At 48.1% G+C, this 16,779-nt stretch overlaps 1 protein-coding gene across 4 annotated transcripts in view; it reads left to right on the forward strand.

Moving 5' to 3' along the window:
- Positions 1-968: 968 nt before the first annotated feature.
- Positions 969-16,779, forward strand: part of PCDH12 (protocadherin 12) — a 27,912-nt gene continuing 12,101 nt past the window's right edge. Inside the window, exons 1-3 of one of the 4 annotated variants that reach the window (XM_019550752.1) lie at positions 969-4,563; positions 5,374-5,468; positions 14,010-14,161. In XM_019550752.1, the coding sequence (XP_019406297.1) occupies positions 1,726-4,563; positions 5,374-5,468; positions 14,010-14,161 (3,085 nt within the window). In that variant the 5' untranslated portion in view covers positions 969-1,725. The remainder of the gene's footprint in view (positions 4,564-5,373; positions 5,469-14,009; positions 14,162-16,779) is intronic. The other 3 variants (XM_019550753.1, XM_019550754.1, XM_019550755.1) reach the window with 3 other exon arrangements.

The raw sequence follows: 16,779 nt of genomic DNA on the forward strand, positions 1-16,779 counted from the left end.
TTGGCAGTAGAATGGACTGAACTGGAAAGTACCAGATTGCCAATGGATCTGGGGTTTGTGGAGGATGAGCCAGGTGATCCCTGTAGAGGTATGGGTGGAATGAATTAGATCAAACTGCAACACTTCCTAGTGGCTCTGGAGGGAGAAATGGGGAGAAGTGGGGTTTCCAGAGTGATGAGTCCTGACATGCGTAGTGTCCCATCAATGGACTCTGTCTTCACTGGCTTGGACCTATGTTGTACTGGGATGTGACTAGGGGTCCACCCAACTCACAGGTGGTGGGCCAATTTCTAGGGATATTGTGGGGCCAGCCCCCATTTTCCTGGGATGATTGCAATGCCCCCCCGCCATGCCTCTGATTGGCAAAGGACCCCAGTGGCCCCGCTCATTGGTGTTAACTGGCTGTGAGGGCTGTCTGTCATGTGGTCCTGCCCCATCACCATTGATTGATTGTGAGGACTGTCCATCCTGCAGTCTCACTGCTGATTGGTGGACAGGGGTGGGGCTGCAATCGGTGAGGGGCAGGACAGCAGCTATCTTGGGTTCCCCTTGGTGCTGGCAGTTACTTTTCTCCTTTTACCCCCTGGCAGCCTGTATGGCCAGGTTTTAGGAGCCAGCATTTTATTTTCAGTAAGTTTTTTTATTTTAATGGATTTTTTGAACATTGACTGCTTTCACGGGCAGTGCTGGATTTTGCAATTTCCACAAAATCCATGAAATCATGATTTCAGTAGGTCCCTAGATATGACTGGCTCTGGCAAAGTTGTCCAGGTAGGTTAAAAGTAGGGTGACCATCCATCCCATTTTTCTCAGTACAGTCCCAGATTTTGGAGGCCAGTCTCAGACGTGGGGCACAGAATAAAATAAGCACCCAGGGTGCAGGGCTTAGTCCAGCAGGAAAGTGAAATGGTGCTGCATGCTGCTTTGCCTTTGCCTCTCCTTGCAGTACACATCTGACTTGGGAGAACAGGGGGCAGGGGGTAGTGTTTTGGATATCCCATATTTCCAACCAGGATGGGTGGTCACCCTCACCATTTTTTCTTGAAATCTTGAATCTAGGATAGGAATGGATCCTACAGCCCCAGTAGAAATTTAGCAGTCTGAATCACTCTTCTGGAGACACGGCTAGATAAGTCTGAAGTATTTCCCCCTGGAGATACCTAATCTGAACAACCATTCTGCAGATATGGCCAGATAAGTAAAATGTTTGATCATAGTGATTCTTTCTGGGTTTTTTTTTTTAATTTATGAATTCCAAACCTTTCCCAGAGATGTGAAGCAGCTTCTCTCAAAACAGCCACCTCTCCTGGGAAGGCATTGTACTGGAATTATTATTCTTCCCTTTTCCTGTAGGTGGGGTTTCCATAGGAAACAGAAGCCATTCTACTTCTCTGCCCTGACAGGCAGCCATCTGTATTCTCAGAACTAAACTGCATATGCAAAGATTCCTGTCTCATTGTTCTGCACTAAGGGTTTTCAGTCCTGATAGCAGCTGGACCTCTTGCCTGAAGAGAAAAGGAGGATTTTTTTCCTCTCGATGTAGCTGGGTTTTCGTGGGATTTTTAATCCTATTCGTGTGCTTATGGGATCTAGAAGTGGGACTACCTTTGACTGAAAATACAAAGGATTTACAAGCTTTTTGAGTTCAAACTGGGGGTACAGAGATTCAAGGATAAAGTCATCTGTCCTGGGACTAACAGCAGCATAGCTGTCTTTCTCAGAAGAATGGTTTTGCTATCACCCTTTATGTTTCAATTTACAGCATTGTGGTGGCACTTTTTTCTCTCTGTGGGTTGCCAGGCTGTGACCCTATTCAGGGTGAAATACAAAGTGTTAGAAGAAGTGCCAAATGGAACAGTGATAGGAAATTTACTTGAGTGTTTTGGTTTATGGGAGAGAAGTGTGGATACCTTCCAACTGCTTCAGTTCCCTGAGGAATTCCCTTTTCATGTTGGATCTGAAGATGGCTTGCTCAGCACTGCAGGGCGGCTGGACAGAGAGCAACTTTGCAGGCACAATGATCCATGCTTGGTTTCTTTTACTGTATTAACTGCTAAACACTTGGCTCTAATTCATGTGGAGGTTCAAGTCTTAGATATCAATGACCATGAGCCCCAATTTCCAAAGGCTGAATTGGAGCTAGAGATGTCAGAAAGTGCATCTTTACAAACACGAATACCTTTGGATCAAGCCCTAGACCCAGACATTAGTACCAATGCCCTCTTCTCTTACTCACTGTCTCCCAGTGACCACTTTGCTTTGGATATCATCTCTGGATCTGATGGAACTAAACGTGCAGAACTTGTTATTGTTAAAGAAGTGGACAGAGAACTCCATTCTTGTTTTGATCTTGTACTGACTGCTGCTGATCACGGAGAACCACCAAAATCAGGTACTACCTTAGTTAGGGTCATTGTTTTAGACTCCAATGATAACAGTCCTGTTTTTGCAGAGAGTTCTTTGACAGTCGAAATCTGGGAAGATGCTTTGCCTGGGACTCTTCTTATAACAGTTACAGCCACAGACTCTGATCAGGGTCCTAATGGAGAAATAGAATATTTATTAAGTAAGCATACTACACTGGAAGTATTGTATATGTTCAACATTGATGCCAGGACAGGCAATATTGTTTTGAGGCATCCATTGGACTTTGAAAAAATTCCTACCTATGAAGTGGATGTACAGGCCAGGGATCTAGGAGCTAATCCTACCCCAGCACACTGCAAGATCTTCATCAAGGTCCTTGATGTCAATGACAATGCTCCAGATGTCCACATCACATGGGCTTCCTGGGTCCCAGTGTTATCTGAAGCTCTTCCTAACGACAGCTTTGTTGCTTTGGTGACAACAAGTGATCCTGATTCAGGAAACAATGGACAGGTACACTGCTACCTTAGTCAAGGATATGAGCATTTCAGACTGAAAAGGACTAACAAATATAGTTATATACTGCTGACCAATGCCACCTTGGACAGGGAGAGGTGGTCTGAATATAACTTGACTTTACTGATTCAGGACCAGGGGATCCCCTCCTTAGCTGTGAGGAAGTATCTCACTATTTACATCAGTGATATTAATGACAACCCACCTTTATTTGAAAGGCATACATACAACATCTCCATTGCTGAGAACAATATGACTCCTTCATTTTTGGTTACTGTCAGGGCCAATGATGCTGACTTAGATTTAAATGGAAAAATAACGTATAGCATCCAGGACTCCCTTGTTTCAGATTTGGTATCTGTTGATTCTAACACCGGTGAGATCTTTGCCCTGAGAGCTTTTGATCATGAGCAGATGACCAGTTTGGAATTCCTTGTGACAGCAGAAGATGGAGGTTATCCCAAACTGGCATCTAATGTCTCTGTCAGGGTTCATTTGCTTGATAAGAATGATAATTCCCCAGTGATCATACAGCCAGCACTGGTAGAAGGCAGAGCAGAGATCACTGTTTTAGTCAATGCAGAAACTGGATGCCTTTGGACATCCCAAGGGACTCACAGCCCCCCAAAGGCATCAGTAACCAGCATGATACTGAAACCCAATTCAAGTACTCACTTGCTTTTCACCATAGTTGCCAGTGATGCTGACTCTGGCCTAAACGGTGACCTCCATTATAACATTCTGAGTGGCAGTGATGATGGTCTATTTGTCCTTGATCCACTGTCAGGGCAGGTATTTATCAACAGCAGCAACATCAGCAGCCTCATTGGAAATGAATTAGAGCTAAGAATTTCAGTGAATGATCAAGGGAACTTACCACTGCAGGTAGAAGCTCTTGTGCTCTTAATTTTCAAAAATCACCGTGACCACCTGAAAAACCTAGCCCAGGAGTCTTGGAGGCTGAGTCCATCCATGGTTATTGCTATCTGCCTCATTGTTTTGCTAGGCATTTTTCTTATTATTTTGGCCTTAATTGTGTCTTTACGTAAAAGAGAGAAGAAAGAGAATATGGCCTACAACTGCAGGGAAGCAGAACATGCCCACAGAGAGCAGCAGCTCAAGAAGCCCCACAAACAGATTCAGAAAACAGACATATATTTAATCCCTGTGCTCAGACATAGGCAAGATGTGCATTGTGAGGCTGAGCAACCTTGCTCCTGTAAAGAGGCTTTGGTGAGGGAAACTGCATGGAATGATTCACAGCAGACTGCATTTCACTTAACCCCAACACTTTACAGAAGTTTACAGAACCAGAAAGATCCAGCTGAACAGAAACATGCCTTCAATTTTCCTGCAATTCAGTGCAGGCCCCTCTACTCCCATAAACTGAGACATTCATCAGAAAAGAACTCAAGCTTTCAAGCTTCAAAACCCTATACCAAGAGCTTAGTGAAGCCACTGCCAGGGTCTATGGGAAATCAGAACTGTGACTTCTTGATGCCAACTAATCCTCCTTTGGACATGACTCTGAGTAAGCAAAAATTTTCTGAGCCAGATGCAGGGCTTTCAGAGGCTCAACCCCATCAGCACCTCCTAAGGAGCCTGGTCCGGCTGTCTCTGGTAGCATTTTCAGAGCAGAACTCCACAGGAGAATTTGTTATGGAATCACCTCCTGTTCAGGTAGGAACTGCCTCATTTATATTTGTTATATATGAAGGGCCAAATCCTCTCTCACATAGCACTTGTGAAATTTGTGGGCACAGCGAAGGCTTACTGAAAACAGAGTGTGACCTATTCTAGTTGTGCAAATGTTTCCATTTTCCAGGCTGAAACCCAGAGGCATAGAAGCACAGCTCCATGCCCAGGGCAGTTGTGTGGTGCCTGGGGCAGCACTGGTTCCTGTCATGTTAATTGCAGAAGTGCAATCGGCCACTGCTACGGCAATGCCTGCTTTTGCACCCCTCCACAAAGAAAGTGACAGGGGCTACTATCCTGTTTGTCTCCCCTCACTTATGCTACTATTGTATTGGGGCCAGCTTTTTCTCATCTTAAACAATTTGTTTCAGCATCCTGCAGCTCACTTCCAATTCTGCCAGCAATCTAGGGCTCAGTGGCATAGGTAGCTAGTGGGCCACTGAAATCCCTCTTCCTTACAGGAGCACATTCTGGAAACTTCTGTGGGGTCAGGCTTCAGAGCTGGGAAGGGGAAGGAGTGGCTGTCAGAGTGGGAGAATGCTCTTCTCCTACACTCAGAAAAACAAAGTCTGGGCTATGAGGGGAGAGAAAGGGAAATGCTGGGAAGCTTGAGGACTGAATCCGGATGGGATGCTCACTGTCTCGCCCCCTCTGCACAAGTCCAAGTGGGCCTGCCAAACCATTTGCAAGAGACGGAAATGCTATAAAATGCCAGACAGTATGGCAGGGACATCCTGTTTGGAAACATCTTGACTGGTGACTGCATGAAGTCAACAGGCTTTTCCTGTCTTACAGCAAATCTCTCAGCTGCTGTCACTGCTGCACCAGGGCCAATTTCAGCCTAAAACAAGTCACAGGGGAAATAAATATACGTCCAAGAATGACAGCAGGTAAGACTTATTCACAGACCATTTTAGGCTCTGCCTGTCTCTTTCCCAGGCCTGTCAGGAGGAGTAAGGACTTACCCCCAAGACCTCCCATATGAGAAGCCACATTTATGACAAAGGTCTCAAAGAACGCACTGCCCTTGACAATAGAACTGGTGCCCTTCCTCACTCTCTGAAATTGTTCCTATGTACAGAGAAGTCAGGTCAGTACTCCTCCTCTTGGTGGAATGTGGTGGAGCAAGACAGTTATGGAGGAGAAAACAAGGGGAGGAAGGTGTTGCAGGAGAGGGATTTTAGGGGAAGCAAAGGATGGAAGTGAAATGGGAAGAGCAGACCCTGCCATTCTTGCTTGTAGCTGCTTCCCAAAGCCTGCAGCAGCATCTGCACTCAGAACAAGGAGAATGGGTTCAAAAGAGGAATGAGAAAAGGGAGCATAGCAAGAGGCTGTACGGTGAGAAAGGAGGAGGAGATGGGTAGGGAAGCCACTTTAGGCATGTCTGTATAGCACAAGATTGTGACATGCAAAGATATGCATGTTTTAGCTCCAGAACTGACAGCAATACATTTGCATATGCATAGTGCTCTGCCGATACTAATTAGGCCTACCGAGGCACTCTGGTTCCAAAGCTTGTGTTCAGACCTATCTAGGTTATAGCTGCATGGTGCTACCATATCAAGCATTGTGCTCTTATGTCTCTGTCAAGACCTTGGTGCACTTTTGTCTCCTTTGGCTCCCTTCCTATACCTGGCTTATGCTTTACCTGTTCCCAGTTGCAGTGTTGGCTTACATTTTTCCACCTAATCAATTTCCTTCTCTTCAAGGCAAGATACAACTCTTCCCTGTCTCTTCCATGCCTCATTTTTTTCCTGTGCTCTGTAACAGGGAGACAGACCTTCCCAAACCTTTAAGGAAGAAGCAGCCACGAGGAGGTCCTCAGGTCGGGGGAGATAGCATGTTTTTGACTTGCTGCAGGGGAATAGGCAGCTAGGGACTCATAGGCTATGAGTGCCTATCACAGGCCTAGTGACCTGACAGTAGGGCAAAGCCCTGCCTGGGCAGCAAGAGCAGTGCCAAGAATCCAGAGTAGTACTTGTAAGATGCCCTGGAAACTAGCCATCAAGCCTTAATTGGAAACTCCTGGGAGGGGTGGCTGGGGAGTCACTTGACCAGAAGGGGTGGGGCTTAGGAGGCATATTTGCCTTGAGCTAGGGAAAGTAGTTTGATCCTGCAGGCAGCAGCGAAGAGCTCTGTAGCTGTAGGGGAGTGCCTGACTGATATCTCAGCTGTCCTGGGAACTGCAAGTAAGGAGCTGATAGCTTGCAAGGAAGCATGAGCCAGTATGAGGAGAGCTTGTTATACAGCCAGTAGGTTTAGAGTTTAAGGGTGCAGACAGAAATAGAGTTCCCTGCTGTAAGTGAGAACAATTTACAGGAAGCACTCTGAGTTACAATGATCCCCTGGATCAAACAGAAGTTCACTGTTGGTTTTAGGGTGGAGGGAAATCTAGCTGCTGGCTGCTTTGTCCCTGCAAGTCTGCAAATTTTCAGAATCAGGGGAGGGAACAGGGCATTCTCACTTCTACCTGGAGGGTGGGGTGGGTGAATTGGAGCCTCCCCCATCTTGGGGATGGGGGCTCCAGTACACTTGCCCCACCCTCTGGCAGGGTCTGAACCCCCCACCCCTCAAGACCTTACTCCTTCTGCTCCCTTTTCCCTCCTCCCATTCTGAAACAGCTTGAGGCTGGGAGGCAGAACAGGCAGAAGTTACAGAAGATACTTTGTTCTGAAATGTCTTTATCTGATCAAGTGAAAAATCTGACCCCCTCATACAATTTTCACCTTATCAGCCATTTTTAAAGCTGTCTGTGGCTGTGTGCTTGTTTGATCATGGCTATAAACTGCTTTCTGTGACCGGATTGGGCAAAAATTGTCACTTCTGCCTGTGCCTTTAATTACAGCCAATATGCTTGAATTTTAGTTTAAGCTTTACCAAAAGACTGGGTGTGGCCATTGGGGAAGTTCTGGAAGCCACAGGGTGCCACAGAGGGCATGTGAGGGCTTGTGCCTGCCAGGGGCAAGGGCGTAAGCCGAAGTAGTGCCCAAGGGGCACATGGATGTTTTTAGCCCTCCCAGGAGCTGGCTCAGGATGCTGACAGGCAGAAACCAGGAAGGGTAAAGGCCTGAGCCTGGACAGGTAAGACAGGCAGCCTGAAGTCAGGCATGCCAAGGGTCAGAGGCAGCCTGACACTGGCTTGAGGGCAAAGTGCCCCACATAAGTGACAAGTAAAATCAGCAAGGCATGGGCTTGGCTGTAGGGGAAGAAGGAACCATAAATAGCCGTTAAGGCAGGCGCGGGCAAGATGCGGCCTACAGGCCAGATGCGGCCTGCCAGGCCATTCTATCCAGCCTGTGGGGCCCCTAAAAAACAAAAAAAGTAGAAAATTAATATTTATCTTCTCCTGGCTGCCTGTCATGTGGCCCTTGATGGCTTGCCAAAACTCAGTAAGTGTCCCTCTGCCCAAAATAATTGTCCGCCCCATCTTAAGGCAACAGGTGCCCTGGGGCATGGATGGGCCAGGTGGGCACACTTACCATTTGAGGGACAGAATTGGGGACCAGTAGGGTCTGAGAAGGTGAAAAATGGACAAGGGATCCAAGGACAACTTCCCTTTTCATAATCAATTAATTAGGCGTGGCAGGAAAGCAAAGAGGAAGGGTACCCAGGGAGCCAAAGTGGGGCAGGAGTCACATGGCCATTGGGGGGCATCAAGGTCTCCTCTGGGGGTTGATCTTGTTACAGCTCCCAGTGAATCTTGCCTGCCTCTTCCATGCTGTGCATAACTCCTAGGACCCACCCCAATCTTGATGTCTCTCCTTTCAGCTTCCATTCTCCCATAAAGTCTGTAATTAACTGGCAGCTAAGAATTTTGTTCATTAGGAAGTAATAAGGTATTAGAACACAGATGAGGAATCCTATTAATTAACAAAACAGCACTTCAACTTTTCAGGTAGATGAGGACAAGGGTGCGAACTGTCTGGATGTATGCTCAGAGTGTACTGTGACCTGTTGACAAAATGCTGTATATACAGGAAAAGCCCTATTATACGGCATGAGTAGGGAAAGGGGGGTGCTGGTTATGTAAATATTCCAGTTACCTGAGGGCAGGTGTTTTCAGACAGGGTAGAGGGATGGCAGTGGCTGCATGCGGAGCAGCGGCAGTGCAGGGTGGCAGCCGCAACTGCTGCATGCAAGCTTCCCCCCACCCCAACCAGCCAGCCAGCTGGAAATTCCGGTTAATAAAGTATTCCAGTTAGTAAAATGCCAGACAACAGGGCTCTTACTGTATTTGAATCAGCTTATGCTGTCAGGAAATGGGACAGGAAGAGGTTGTATTAGTGGAGGCAATCAAGAACAAAGAGGGACCATTATCCCCATTGCACCATTGTGCACTGTGAAGACAAATCCAGAGAGAGTGAGGGAGAGACCCCCCCCGATGCTTCTCTGTGAATTTCTAGGGTTTTTTTATATTGGACTATAAAGTACTTGGGGCAGGATCAGAACTTTCCCTATATATTGCTGTGCTCCCAGCTGACTCCTTTGCACATATTTAATAATAATAATAATACTTTGGGAGTGGCTGGAAAAACTGAGCAGTGAAACTGTGGGCAGGGTGGCTTTTCACACTTGTTTGCTTGATGCCCACCCATCATCTATATGGGTTGCTGCTATTCTGTCCTCCCAGGGGCACAGAAGACTGAGGGTCATTCTTCCCCCTCATTCTTCCTCACCTGAAAAGTCAGCAGCAGTGATTCAGACTGGAGTCATAAGCCAGGGGGGTCAGAAGACAGAAGCAGGGGTTTCACCAGACAACTTAATCAATCTGTCCTGTTGAGCACCTGTATAAGGCTACTGCATAGATGTGTTCTTGCAGATAGCTAGGGCCAGTTGGAATTAGCTAGGCAGCCAGGCCCACTTGGGTGATCATGACCAGCTGGGGGTTACTTAGCACACGTATTACTCTGCTTCCTGAGTGTCAGAATAGGTGACATCCTTCAGACATAACAGATTGAGTTTTCCATGGTAAAGTCTCATTTGGGCTTGCAGTGCCACCATACATGGACAGTATTTGAATATATCAGTAGAAAACCAACTCTTCATACACATTGCCTACCATGGCCCTATAAGAACTGTTCAGGAGGAGGTTCTCTTTCTGTGTTTGGCTGAAATAGATGAGGGAGAAAATATGTGTGGGAAGTAGAGATGTGTGTATGAAGCAACAAAAACAGCAACACTGGAAGCAAAATAAGCACAGCTTGGTAGTAGTGTAGCTCAATTTCTACTATCCCCAGCATTTAAGCCATTTAAGGTACTGTGCACTTAAATGCTATTATAATTGCCTTTTTCTCTGTCTTTCCTCCCCCCCCTACCAACTGAGTCTCACTTATAACCAACTAGTTAATTTTATATTGTGATACTATGTATATTGGCTGCATATCCACTGAACATGCTCAGTAGAGCTGTACTGCATCTCTGGAGGCGCATAGCTGCCCTACAAGCCCTGGAACTATTCTCTTTAGAACCTTAGCCATCTACACCCCGAAGTCATGTTCACAGCATCACTAAAAAGACCTTATCACTGACTTGGGTATGGCTTCTGAACTTGATTGCACCAAGATTCCATAAAAGGAGCCAAATGGGAGCCAGCCTGCTAGCTAATATTGAGAGAGGTGAGTAAGGGGTACCCAGGGACACTAATCAAAGTTAGGTTTATGGCATTCAAATTGGCTGCAGGAACTGAGGTAAGGGACAAATTAAACACTAGAGGGGGATCTAGGAGGAAGCAGGACTTAGTTAAGAACATAACTAATAGTCAGGGTGCATCTAGGCAGACTAGACTGGGAGGATGGTAGAAAGCTTCAGGGTGGCTGTGGATGGACAGATAGCCTACACAGTAGAGTTGGAATCTTGAAGGAAGACCGGCTGGGGGGAGGCTTCAGGGTGGTGTACCCCATGTGCCAAAACATCAGTCTGGTGGCCATTAGGTGGCACTGCGGTGCACAGGGGAGCTCCAGCATCTAGCTTCAATGGAAGGGATCCCTAAGGCTCAGCAATCTAGTCTGGCCAGCCTTCCATAGAAGCTGCTGGGTGGTGCTGGGCACATTCTTGGCACTTGATGCAGACCCATAATCTGCATTCAGCACTATTGCCTCACTGGCACACTCCGTTATCTCTGCAGCCTACTGAGAGGTAATTTGGAAACCACCCACAACACAAATTTTACCCTATCTATGGCCAGTAAGGTCAGCATGGCTTTAGCTATGCTGGTTTTAGTCTCCTTTCAGTGGGTGGTTCTCCAGACCATGGACCATGACTTGATTCCCAGACATCCTTATCCCTTCACCCCAGATTTCATTTTCTTTCCAGCTGATTCTGCCACCACCTTCTGTATCATGGGAATTCCACTGGATCACCAATGTCCTGCAAGTCCTGGGTGCTGTGGACAAGACCCATGTCAGCATCTGTAGGATCTCACAGGATCCCTATGTGTTTATTAACAGGGGGCCTGGCAGCAGCAAGGCAGCTGCTTGCAATCCCCATCAGGCAGTGTTCCCTGATTGTAGTATTTTAAGGACTGGGTCCCTGAACAACAGGGCAGCAGTCTGTTGCCAGGAGTTGGAGGGGTCAACACTGGCTGAACTGCTGTTCAGCACCATTTGGAAGTCTGGATGGGGACTATGGGGAGGGAAGGAGGTTCCCTGTCCTGGGTATGACAGAAAACTGCACCCTGCTGGGGAAGCGGGGCCTGGTGGACCTACAAGTTATGGCATTCCTTGTCTTTTTGGAGCTGGCCTGCCCCCATTCTTCACTACCTCACAGGTACTGGGAAGACTGCAGGCAGGGTTCCTTTAAAGTCTGGAGCAGACTATGGGGCTGCCTATCCAGTCAGGGCTTAACTTAGATGTCTGTGCATCCATGACGATGGGTAACTGCTTGAACCCAGGCAGCTGCAGGTGCAACAGAACTTAGGTGCATCTTTCTGCTGAACAATTTCCTTTGTGTAAGCTGGTGCTCCAGGTGTTGGCTACCTGTGCTGTACAGGGCTGGAGAAATAAAAAGGTTTTATTAACATGTCTTGGGAAGGGTGTGCTCCTCCCCACCTTCCCCTGCCTTGCTGTGTCCCTCTAAATTGCAGTGTGATTCTCCCACCCTCTTGAACCCAGGTGAGGACTGTTCCGGCTGTGAAGGTAAGTTACTGCTTGCAGCTAACGCTTGAGAGCATGGCAGGCACTTCAGTACTGTCTTTCCCTGAGCAATCTTCTGTTGGAGTTGTCATGGCAGGGACCCCTGGGAGTGTGCAACTCTTGACCTTGTGTTGCCCTCTGAGTTGTGGGCTCCAGGACAGCAGGGGAGTGTAAGGTTTTGGGAAGATGTGTATTGCACTGAGAGGGGTTTTCCCCCTCTCTTCCTGGCATGTTAAGTGGAAGGAATCTGTGTCTTAGGGCAGATGGCAGATAACCACTATGACTCATCACTAGGATTCCTTTGGCAGGATGAAGGGCAGCAGTGGGTCTTTCAGGTTGAGACCTAAGAGAAGAAAAAATGTCCCTTTACCTTTCTGATGAGATTCCCTTTTCACTCCCTGAAGAGGCAAGCCTCTTGAACTGTTCTAGGGCACAGATCCAGATAGCCATGAAGAGGGTGTCTTTAATGTGCTATGAGATGAGAATGAAGGGCAACCTCTTCCATAATAAAGGGGATAAGGTTCCTTGGTCTTAACTGGCTTGTGGAGAAGCAGGGTTGGGGGTGGGGGGGAGGGAAGTAAGGCTGTAGTGGCTTGTATAGGGTGCCTTCCATGGATACCTTCTATCAGCAGCATCCCCATTCTGCATTGGCTGCTGTTGACCATGTGGGTCAGCTGGCATCCTGGGTGTATAGTTCAACTTGCCATCCAACCAGGTTTGTGACAGTGTGGCTTCTGCCCTTTGCTGGGTTCTGGGGGAAGCTGTTCCAATGGCCTGATTAGAATTCCGGGGTTCCTCTGTAGGGGACAGGGAGGTGCCAGGGTGCCCTTGTGAGGTATGCCATATGTAGATACTGGTGTTCTTGTGCAACTCCCAGCCAGGCCTCTGAGCTTGTTGAAGAAGCTGCCTGTGAATGAGCCCTTTGTTCCAAGAGTGCAACACTGCACAGGGGTGTACTAAGAGCTGTTCCTTGTCAGGATGCTCCTTTCTGTAATTGCTGTGTGCTGACAAGACAAGCAGATGGAAGCTGGCTGTGCAGCACTGTTCAGAGTACCCTGTCCTCCCATTACCCCTATGCTCTCTATAGTAATCATAGAATCACAGAATCAATGAGTCGGAAGGAACCTAGGCAGATCATCTAGTCCGACCCCCTGCCAGGGGCAGGAAGGAGCATTGGGGTTGGGGTGCCTATCCAGTCTCCTCTTGAAGATTTCCAGGGAAGGTGAGAGCACCACCTGTCTGGGGAGCCTATTCCAGGTTCTGGCCACCCTTACAGTGAAGTAGTTCTTCCTAATATCTAACCTAAACCTCTATCCTCCCTCAGCTTGTGGCCATTGTTCCTGGTGACTCCAAGGGGGGTCCTGGTGAACAGACTTTCCCCGAGTCCCTGCTGCTGGCCCCTGATAAAGTTGTAGGCAGCCACAAGATCCCCCCTCAGTCTCCTGTTGCGGAGACTGAAGAGATTCAGGTCCCTCAGCCTCTCCACATAGGGCTGACCACGGAGGCCCTCAACCATACGAGTGGCCCTCCTCTGGACCCTCTCCAGGTTCTCCACGTCCCTCTTGAAGTGCAGCGCCCAGAACTGGACACAGTACTCCAGCTGCGGCCTGACCAGCTCCGCATAGAGGGGGAGCAAGACCTCTCTGGTCCTGTTAGTGATGCCCCTGTTGATGCAGGACAGGGTGCGGTTGGCTCTGCCTATTGCTTCATTGCATTGGCGACTCACGTTCATCCTGGAGTCAGTCCTGACTCCAAGATCCCTCTCTGCCTCTGTGCTGCCAAGAGGGTCAGCCCCTAACCTATAACCATAATGCTGGTTCCCTCTCCCCAGGTGCAGCACCCTGCACTTGTCCTTGTTGAACCGCATCCTGTTCAGATCCGCCCACTTCTCCAACCTATCCAGGTCTGCCTGGATGCGGTCCCTGCCTGCTGGTGTATTCACTTTACCCCACAGCTTGGTGTCATCAGCGAACTTGAACAGGGTGCTCTCCACCCCCTCGTCCAGGTTGCTAATGAAGATGTTGAACAGCACCGGCCCAAGGACCGAGCCCTGTAATCTAAGCATCTTATAATGCCCTATGGCAGGGAAGTAGAATCATTTGTATTCTTTGGTCATCTACCCAAGACTTGTATGAAATGTATACTTCTGTGTCCAGCTAAGACGATAGATTTTTCCCCTGGCTTTCTCTAGGACCATTTTGCTGGGAAGTGTCTAACCATGAAGAAATGAAGTGGGAGGAAATGGAAAGGTGTCCATGGCTCAGGGTAACATAAATGTTCTGGCCTTTGATCTCCTTTCAGGAATGTAGGGCTGGATGCTGATTGCCTGAGTATAAAGGACAGTGGCCATGGAAAAAATGAGGTAGAGTATCAGGATTCGGAGAATGGATTTGATCTCTCTATGAAGCAACTGATGACAGAAGAACTTGAGAGCCTGCTAGAGCCCCATCCAGGTAAGGCTACCATGCTTTGCCTGACGCTCCAAGGACTGCATGGAATGGTTACTCTGCACCAGTGAGGGGATGTCTGAAGTGGGGATGCTGATTGTTTGACACTGCAATTTGATTGGCTGGTTGGGATTTTTGGACGATGATTTCCTTAGCGCACCTGTACGCCTCCTGTGCTCCCATAGGGGTTAGAAAAATGGTGAAATAACCAAAACAAAACAAAAAAAAAAAGGTGGGACTATGCCGATTGCTATATGGGGTTGGGAAGGAATTTTTTTTTTCCCTCTCCTGTTGCTAGAGGAATTGGGGTTCCCCCCACAGAAGAATTGGCTGTTGGTTGCAGCCAAGGCTGGGAACTTTTTACTGGGACATGCCAATGCTGGGACTAAAAATACCTTGCAGATTCTGGTTGAACGATCTTGCTCCCCCATTCAGGGTCAGACGCATTGGCATATTTGGAATCAGAATTTTACCCCACTGTCAGATTTCCATGGGACTGTTGGGGTCTTTGCCTTCCTCTGTAGTGGGGAGCATGGCCCTTTTTTCTTTGGATCTTTCAAGTACATTTTAACACCTATTTCCTTCCCTTGCAGCAGCAGGACACTGCTAAGGTCCTTGTCAGTCTGGTTTACCTGCGGCAGGTTAGAGGGTTCTTGGTATTTTGGGACAACGCATTTGGTAGCTGTGTAACTGGATTGTTTGTGTAGCTTTTAAGAATAGGTTAGTGCACTGGTGCTCAGCCTTTTGGCTTTTTGGGCCAGGTGAGTGGGGTAGGGCTGGTCTACAGGGCAGATTGAGTCCCATGCTCCACCACCAGGGTCTGGGGCCTGGCACCACCCCCTCCCACCCTGGAATGATCCCAGGACCTGGTGCCTACCTTTCCTGCCAGGATGGGATCCTGAGGGGGTCTGATTCCACACCCCCTCCCAACCCCCCACACAGACTGGGTACTGGGGCCTGGCACCACCCCTTTCCAGGCCCCTGCATGCTGGGACAGGACCCTACAGCCTGGCACCGCTCCTTGAAATGGTTCTGGGGGCCCAGTGCTAGCACATCCCACTAGGATTGGTTCCCAGTGGCCCAGAACTGCTCCCTCCTACTGGGATTGCATCCCAGGGACCTGGCTCTACCTCCTCCTGATCACCCACACTAGGACTGGGCCCTGGCTTCTGGCACTGCCCCCTGAGTTCTGGGATTGGACCCTGGGGCCTGATGCTGCCCGCACCTGACCCTGAACTCTGGGATTGGGTGATGGATCCAATGCACAGGCCTTGGGGCTCCCCATGGATCTGGAAACTTGGCAGTGGGGGAGTGATGCCACTACTTTCCTGCTTCCAAATGTTCAGATCCGTGGGCTGCGAGACATGGCACTGTGGGCTGGGGGTTGCACACCCCTGGGTTGAAAAGTACTTGTACAGGATATTTTTGGATAGGGATGATCTTGTCTTGAACAGGACATTAGACTACCTCTGGAGGTCTCTTTCAGCCCTACTTTTCTATGATTTCTATAGTGTTTATGATTTAAAGACTACTTGTAGGAAACAGTAAGAAAGAGAGAGAGGCTGTGATAAAGACGATTAGGGTCTCTTAACCCAGCATGTATATTCACACTGAGCCACCCTTCCAGCCTCTGTTTGCGCCTTCCAGTCAATAGTAAAACATTCTACTTCAAAAGCTAAATGTAGAAATGGCTTCTCATCCAGGCCAGAGTTTTTTGTTGGCTACCATTCCAGTAAAGCTGTGTACCCTGTGGGTCAACATCAGGAAGAAAGGGTATGAAAAAATACCAATTGCACTTAGGCCAATAGCCTTTCAAGGCAGATGGGTTTCCCATCACACCAAGGATAACACCTAGTAAAACAAAAAGAGAGAAGTGAGCTAAGAAACAGGTTCTGTCCATTTGTCCTTGTGTTCTCACTATAGAGAACATGATGTTCTCAATGTGTGACTGCTTTGGGCAGTTCTTAGTAGCATTTTGCCCTGTTGTCAGGAACAGAGCTTAGATAGTTGGGTAAAATGGATACCACAAGATCAAAGGTGGGAACAAAGCCAAGGACTGAGATTCAGAAACTGTGATCAAGATCGTTCCAGAAACAAGTGGCTAGGGAGTGCAAGATACTGGGAACAGTCGGGCAGGAATGGAGCCTGAGCTTGGGCAAGAGCAGAGAATAATGAAGTACAATCTAGAAATCAGAACCAGGGATGTGTCAGATGAAAAATATTACAGGTGAAGAACATAATGCAATTGCTTGGTTTCTCCTTAACTCTGGAGCCACAGCCTGTTAGGCAGGCCAGACAAACAGGTTGCCTGCCAGCCCCAGTTGAGGCTGATTAAGTCATCAGGGTGCCTAATAGGGCTGTGTGAAGCTTCGGGTGGTGATTCAATTTGGAGGAGATTCAGCCTGATTTGGTGGCCAAACCTCTGAATCTGAATTGAATCGGGACCAATTTAAAGGTCCAAATTGATTCTGAAGCTTTGGAGAGCTTGGATTTGGACAATTCCTGGTGGCTGCTGCAGGGAGCTGCAGCCACTCTGAGCTGGTAAGTACTAGGGGCAGGGGGGGCTGGGGGAAGACCATGGGGGGATTCCTGCTCCACCACCCAAGCTCAGTACTTTAAAGAAA

The sequence above is a fragment of the Crocodylus porosus genome, unplaced genomic scaffold (genome assembly GCF_001723895.1).
Source record: "Crocodylus porosus isolate Cpor-Errol unplaced genomic scaffold, CroPor_comp1, whole genome shotgun sequence".
NCBI lineage: Eukaryota > Metazoa > Chordata > Crocodylia > Crocodylidae > Crocodylus > Crocodylus porosus.